Source organism: Oreochromis niloticus, unplaced genomic scaffold (genome assembly GCF_001858045.2).
Source record: "Oreochromis niloticus isolate F11D_XX unplaced genomic scaffold, O_niloticus_UMD_NMBU tig00002428_pilon, whole genome shotgun sequence".
NCBI lineage: Eukaryota > Metazoa > Chordata > Actinopteri > Cichliformes > Cichlidae > Oreochromis > Oreochromis niloticus.
This window is the reverse complement of record NW_020327639.1, coordinates 20,537-28,634: the sequence shown is the minus strand read 5'-3', so window position 1 is coordinate 28,634 and position 8,098 is coordinate 20,537. Positions and strand designations below refer to the sequence as shown.

General features: G+C 38.0%; 1 protein-coding gene across 1 annotated transcript; it reads left to right on the top strand.

Annotated features, from left to right (window-relative positions):
• Positions 1–14: 14 nt before the first annotated feature.
• Positions 15–6,457, top strand: LOC102076162 (GTPase IMAP family member 8). The gene is made up of 4 exons (XM_019355256.2): positions 15–520; positions 619–678; positions 960–2,731; positions 4,800–6,457. Exons 1-4 carry the CDS (start codon positions 67–69, stop codon positions 5,727–5,729), a joined length of 3,216 nt encoding a protein of 1,071 aa, XP_019210801.2. The 5' UTR covers positions 15–66; the 3' UTR covers positions 5,730–6,457.
• Positions 6,458–8,098: the final 1,641 nt, after the last annotated feature.

Here is an 8,098-nt window from a genome sequence, read left to right as displayed (position 1 = left end):
ATCAGTGGACCTTTGGAAGACCAAACAATAGTTGTTATCAATACTCCGGATTTTGTCTTTGACAAGATGAACGAAATTACAGAGTTTTTAAAAAACTGTGTGGAATATTTTGCTCCTGGACCTCATGTGTTCCTGCTGGTTCTACAGCCAGAAGAGTTCAGCGAGGAACACAAACTAAGGCTCTGCAGCATACTTAAACTCTACAATTATCGATCATTTGATCACTCGATGATATTGATTTCAACACCTAGAAAGAGGAACTCAGGCTGCACAGAACAATATATGCAACACCCACAATTAAAAGATATGATTAAAAAATGTAGATACAGATACTTGAGGAGGAGCGACATTGAACTTCCAGAGCTGTTATATCGCTTGGGTCAAATTGTGAAGGAGAACAATGGAGAACATGTTAGCTATGAACCATTTGAGGATACCTCACAGACTTTACCAGCAGATGTTCAAAGCCCCAAACAAAAGAGTACACTGACTTCTATTACAGATCGTGTTACAGCCATGGGTAAGTGAAAAAACTATTCTGATCTTCACAATAATGTGCATACAAATCCTTCTTTTGAGATAGATCAATAATCTGCATATTACGTCATGTTTTCACAGGACTACACAAACACGTTTCACTTGAATGGTCATCTTCTGAGAAAAGTACTCTGTCTCGAAGTGAGTAAATCATCTTAGAGCTAAGTATATAGGTGCAAACAGTACTTGGTGACTTCTCCAGGATTAACTTAAACAATCCCCACAATTCTTTAAAATTGAAAAAGTGGTTACAAAACAATTGTTCATATAAACCATTAGTGCTAGAAATTGCCTGGTTACACAGATGACTGAAGATATCTTAAAGATACTTTTCATAAAAAGACTTATGAAGATATCACAAAAAAGTCTAATAAATTCAGCATTAATTATGTTTGTGATATGTTTTTTCTATTGTATCACAGTGTCTGACATTAGGATTTTGTTGCTGGGGAAAAGTGACGACAAGAAGACAAAACTTGGTAACTTAATCGCTGGGCACAAAGGTTTTACATTGCAAGATTTTTTATCACAGTATGTGACCTTATGTGGAGAGTGGAGAGAAAAAACATTGACTGTTGTGCAAACTCCAGACTTGTTTAGTCTCTCTGTAGAGCACATACAAAGAGAGATGAAGATCTGTGTGAATCGCTGTCCTCCTGGACCAAATGTTCTGCTGCTGTTAGTAAAGTCCTCTGAATTCACTGAGGAGAACAGAAAAACTCTGAAGTTCATCCTGAGTTTGTTAGGTGAAAATGCCTTTACAACCTCCATGGTCATCATCACACACAAAGAGGAGAGAAAGAATAACTCTGTGCAAAAACTTATCAGAGACTGCAAACAAAATCAGCACACAGTCAGTCTTGATAGAAAAGATTCTTCAAAACATGATCGAGAAGAGTTGATGAAAAAAATGGAAAAGATAGTGAATGACAACAGGGGAAGATTTCTCACATTAAACGAAGAGGATGATATTGTGACAGAACTTAACAAACCTCTCCTGAACTTAGTGCTGTGCAGTAGAGAAGGAGCTGGAAAGACATCAGCAGTTAATGCTATTCTAGGACAAAAAAAGTTTGGTCCACCTGCCAACTCATCAGAGTGTGTTAAACATCAGGGAGAGGTGCGTGGACGTTGGGTTTCCCTGGTAGAGCTGCCTGCCTTGTATGGAAAACCTCAGGGCAAAGTGCTGGAGGAATCACTCAAGTGTATCTCCCTCTGTGATCCTGAGGGTGTCCATGCCTTTATCCTGGTCCTACCTGTGGATCCCCTCACTGATGAAGACAAACAAGAGTTAGAGACCATAGAGAACACATTTAGCTCTCAAGTCAACAATTTCACCATGATTCTGTTCACTGTGGACTCTGATCCTACAGATTCAGCTGTTGTTAATTTTCTAAATGAAAACAAGAACATCAAGGAGCTCTGTAAGAGATTTGGAGGAAGATCTGTTGTTCTCAACATGAAAGACAAACAACAAATCCCAGAATTGCTGGAGGAGGTAGAAATAATGAAAGGCGAAAAACCAAGATGCTTCACAAAAGACATGTTCATGAAAGCTCAGATAAAGAAGGTAATTAAGCTTACAGATGAACTGCAGCAATTGAAGCAAAGTACTAAGGTGGTACATGAAGATGAAAATGAGAGCAGAGAGCCTCTCAGGATGGTGCTGATTGGGAAAACTGGCAGTGGAAAAAGTGCTACTGGAAACACCATTCTGGGTAACGAAGACTTTGAGTCGACTACGAGTTCAAGGTCAGTAACAAAGTTCTGTGAGAAAGCAGAAGGAGTGGTTGATGGACGTCCTGTTGTTGTTGTCGACACCCCTGGTCTGTTTGACACAAGTCTGACCAATGATTATGTTCAACAAGAACTCATTAGATGCATCAGCATGTTGGCTCCTGGACCTCATGTGATCTTACTGGTGCTGCAAATCGGTCGGTTTACAAAAGAGCAAAAAGACGCTGTTGATCTGATCAAGACGTGTTTTGGAAAAAAATCAGGAGATTTCATCATCATTTTATTCACCAGAGGAGATGATCTTAAAAAGGGAACAATTGAAACTTACATAGAAAATAGTGATGATGTTTTACATAAACTGATACGTGATTGTGGAAGGCGGTATCATGTCTTTAATAACAACAATCAGACAGATCGCACACAAGTCAGAGAGCTGCTGACAAAGGCTGATAACATGGTTAACCTTCCTCTTGTGTTAGCTTTCTGTTATCATCTCTTATGTTAACGGGTCGGTTTTGACCCGTGAATTAAATCAGCTATAAAATACACTAAAAACAATAAGTTATCATCCAATTTGTTTCTCACCTCTTGGTTACCTTGTTAGGCTTCCTCATCCATGAAAATGTTGGTTTTAATACCTTTGGTGTGGGCCTCTGGGTCTTTTTTTGTCACAATACCCCTCGATTTCAATTTAAAAAAATAGTAAAATTAACCTCAAGTGAATCATATTAATAAATAAAAGGTTTTTGTGTTACCTGACTATTACTGAGGGGTATAGGACATATCTCTTAAATAAATCTGTTTTATAGATTTTTTCATTTTAAGGTTAATAACTAAAATGACATCTATGGTGTTACGGGTCAATTTCGACCCATAGATATTTACATCAAGAAAAGACAAAAAAATGTTTGTTTTTTTCAGCAGTAGACCTTTAATATAAACTGAAGAAAAAGAAAAAGTCCACTCCTCCTTTGTTTTGGTTATAGTCATGGGTAATTGTGGGCTTTTTATCACTTCCCAGTGATACAGCTACACCTTTGTGAAGTTTCCTTTGTGAAGTTCTTGTCCGAGGTCATATCTGGTAAAAAAATAAAAAATAAAATAAAATATCACAGCTGATATTGTGACCCTGCAGTCCAGTGGTCATATCAAGGACCACACATTTTCATTGGTTCTTCACAGGGATGCCACTCGCAGCTTTGACTTTGAAAATCTGTACATTCCAGGCATAGTTGGTTTTTGCATCACAGGGTTCCCAGATTTTTCTGCCGTATTTCCCTGGCTTACTGGGTATGTATTGCCGGAAGGGGCATTTTCCTCGAAAAGTGGACAAGACGTTCATCCACTGTCACCTCTAGCCCTGGGATGAACATCAGCAGAAGAAGCTGCACCCATCTCACCCAGACATCCCTGATGGGAGCAAGCTTGTCAGACCTCGGTCTGGTCTCTCTGTTGTGAAACCTGAGGTCTCTTGAATCAAAATGATATCAAATGTGTGAAGTGACATCATTGCCCAGAAAATATTTCTGCCTGTCGATGCGTCCCATAAACTATCAGTGGCCTCATTGCAGCATCTGTACACTCCAGCAAGAAGAAGAACACATCCAGGTATTCCTCATCAATATCTTTCCACATGTTGCCATGGACTTTTTTTCCTTCTAAGGTTTATCATAGTAATGATGATTCTTTTTAGTGACAATGGCATAAATGGCTCAAAACATCTCTTGATGTCACTGACTTTGGTCAGAGCAAACCTTGTGATTCCAGGGGTCATTTTGATGACATTTGCAGCAACTGCCCTGTCATGTACATCATGAGGTACTGAGCTCCAAAAGATCTTACCATTTTTGGACTTGAATCTTTCAGCAGGAGTAGCTTCAGCACCAGCGACCTCCACCTCTGATCAGATGTGTCTGTGTCTTCTGGATGATACTCCACATTGTCTTCCTCCTTAGAAACCTGCCGATCTGAGTCGCTGTGCTGCTCTGTGTCCTCTCCTTCATTTTCACCGAAAATATGATCCAGAACTTGGCTCACTGTGAATCTTCTTCTCATTTTTGTATGCTGGAAATTGTAAATGTGCCCTCTGGAAGTCAAATGGCCACTCAAATGAGTGAATTCACGTCACATGTCTTGACATGCCGTCTTTATTTTGTTTTGTTTTTGTGCAGGTGTACTGGAAAAACACGCAAAATAAGAATCCCCTAAAGCTCATATGATTAGGAGAGGAGCTTGGTGTCAGTGTTTTAGCTGACAGTGCACTTATGATTTCAGTTTTGGCTTTAATTATTGCATTATACTCATAATATTATACCTGGGTCGAAACCGACCCTAACAACACAAAGGTCATAATTTCAAATAGGGCATTTTATAATTTAGTGAAAATATTTTTTTTTGTTTTATTTTGTAGAAATAGAGGTTCCTGACAAAGTCAAAAAGCCTTGATACAATAAACAAATGTATGTGATTTTTTTATGCATTTGAAATTTAAAATGGGTCGGTGCCGACCCTAACACAAGAGGAGGGTTAAGGAGAATGGAGGCAGCTGCTACACCAGCCAGATGTTCCAAGAGGCAGAGGCAGCAATACAGAAGGAAGTGGAGAAGATCCTGAAGGAGAAGGAAGAAGAGATGAAGAGGAAGGAGCACGAACTTCAGAGAAAGCATAACGAAGAAATTGAAAACATTAGAATACGAATAGAAAGGGAGAGAGAGAAAATTGAACAGGAGAGAAGGAAACAACTTAAAAAAATGGAGAAAAAAATTGAAAAGGAACGTAAGCAGAGAACGAAAGAACAAGAAATTAGAGAAGAAGAAGATAGGAAAAGGAGAAAAGAAGAAGAATGCAAACAGCAAGAGTGGGAGCAAAAACTTAAAGGAGAGCTGGAGCAGAACAGAGAAGACATGAGAAAGCGACAAGAGGCCTGGGACAAGGAAAGAAAGGAAGGGTGGGAGAAACGACATCGACAAGATGAAGAGAGACGTATAAAGGAGCAAGAAAGATTTAAAAAACTCCAAGAAGACTACCAACGGGAAAGAGAAATGTATGAAACCACAAGAAAAGAAGAAGATCGAAATAGAAGAGAACAGGAGGAAAATGAGAGAGAAAAATTAGAAGCAGATTATAAGAAAAAAATTGAAGAAATGAAGATGAAATATGAAGAGGAGGCGAGAAAACAAGCTGAAGAATTCAATGAGTTCAGACAGAAATACACCAAAGACTTTACAGCTTTAGTAGAAAAACACATGGAGGAAATACAAGAACTGAAGTTAAAACATGAGAGACAAATGCAACAGAGAGAAGGAAGCTACAACAAAGAGTTTGAACTGTTACAAAATCTCTCAAGCCACAAAGAAAAACATCTGAAAGGTGAGATAGATGAGCTAAAGAAGAAGCATGAACAAGAGATATATGAACTGAAACAGACGTACAGCAACAAATGTTTGATCCTCTAAGTCAACTCCTGTTCAAAATGATGTGACCTTAACAGCTATTCAAATCAATGCTGTCTGCAGCTTGTTTCTGCAGTCAGTTCAGCAGCTGTGTAAGCAGCAATATTTGGCTGCTGTAATATTATAGTCTCGTGCTACAGTTTTATAATGTTTGAAACTATAATTTTTTATTGGTTGTATCAATGCTTCTTGGCACTAAACCTTATACTGGTGAAAACCCTGTTCATTTCCCCTTAAATCTGGTCATCTTGGAAGATCAAATTTGGTCCCAGACTGTGGGGACGATGGATTCCCACTGGTTGCAGAATCTCACCTTGATCTATCTCAGCATTGAGATTTGCTTCCAATGATAGCAAGCCTTATTTTTCCACTGAGGTAGGTGCTACCCTAATCCATCACATTCCCTGCACTGAAAGCTGCTGAAATGTAGCCCCATTTTAAAGTCAATGAACAGGTTATCCAACCTTAGATTTATTGCCATAGCATTGTTATAACAAAGATATAATTGACAGAATATAAATTTCCCTACTTTTAATATTAAATTTAGTTATCTTGGAATTGTAAATATGTGTTAGTAAATAAAGCAGGATTAATACAAATTAATTACTTTCATCCATCCAATCCAGCTTCTCAACAATTAATGCTGTTCCATTTATTTGCAGTGACAAGCTAATAGTGCTATAAAGTTGCTATTAGTGTGCCTTTTGCCTAAATGCTTTTATTACACGGGAGATAGTTTTATGATATTTTCTGTTCAGCAAAATAGCTCCTTTTCATATTGTCTGTGAAGGTTCTCAGTCATCCAGGTCATCGTAGTCAAAGGAGATTGCAAAGAAAAGCGTCTGGACTCCTTTAAGTTGCTTGAAGACGTTTCGCCTCTCATCCGAGAGGCTTCTTCAGTTCAAAGGTCAAATGGTGGTGAAAGAAGCCATCTATGTCCACTGTGAGCGACCATCTCTGAACAGAGGCGGTGGTTTACGACACCAACTGTCTGCCATCTATAATCCAGTTTTGAGTTCCCTTCCCAGACGCCTTAACACCCACTCACATCCTGGGTCATCTGACCTCAGGAATTCGCATGATAAGGTGGGGCCAGGTTTCACAATGAGCTCACCCGAAACCCTGGCTGATTAGGTCCCACACCCATTTTCACACCTTGGCTCAGGCGATTAGAGGATCATCAGGGGGTCCTTTTGTCCCTCTGTGGGGGGATACTCCCACTAGGTTTAAATCTGTGACTCCCCACCATTTGACCTTAGAACTGAAGAAGCCTCTCGGATGAGAGGCGAAACGTCTTCAAGCAACTTAAAGGAGTCCAGACGCTTTTCTTTGCAATCTCCTTTGACTCCTTTTTATATTATTTTAGGAAATTACTTTTTTAACAAAGTAGTCTATAATTGATGATAAGCTTAGTTTGAAGCCTCATATAAACCATGTGAAAACAAAAGATTTCAAAAACCGTTGCTATTCTCTACAAAACAAAGGATGTCCTGAACAAGAAATCATTATACATATATAAATATACATACATGTATATAAGAGTTGCTTGCTAAATGATGTTTTTTTTTTTTTAAAAGGGTTGGCATAATAAGCATGTGCTTCAGCCAATACCTTTTTGATTAGCCTTATCTCATTCTTTCTTGCTTTGTGGTAGATCTTTATTCTGTATTCATTGAGAGATTTGAATGCTAATCAAATAAATAAATGAAAATGTTTACTAAAAGGACACCAGTGAATGAAAAACATCTGTGATGAGAGCTCCTTCTGTTTCTAAAAATTCATACAATAGGGCATTTGAACAATTCACAGACTTAAACATTAAACAAAGTTTCAATATGTTTATACAGATACTGACATTATACCCTCTCTAAAATGTCAAAAATATGTATTTCCTTTTTTGTTAATATTCTTAAAGCTAGCTGTTTAGGAACATTTCTTTTTTTAAGTTTTTTAAAAATCTAAATATCTCAAATGTAGACATATTTTCACTGTGGACTGTAATTAAAATAAAAACCAAAACAATTGTATTGCAACAGATTGATTTTCTGCTGCTCTCTACAAAGAGTTGTAATGGTGCTGGCTATTTCATTAGGTACACTTTGCTAGTACCTTTTTGGACCTTTTGTCTTCAGAACTACCTTAACTCTTTCTGGCAAAGAATCAACAAGGTTCTGGAAACATTGGAGAGAAGTTTTCATCTACACTGACATAATTGCATCTCAAAGTTGCTACAGATTTGTTGGCCGCACATTATCAACGAGCGAAAATACAGCTTTTTGTCCATGTTAATTCAGAGTCTTGCATTTATAGACTATACAAATTATGACGTTACCTTTTAAAACTGTTACATTTTTTTCCTGTATTTGTTTTTA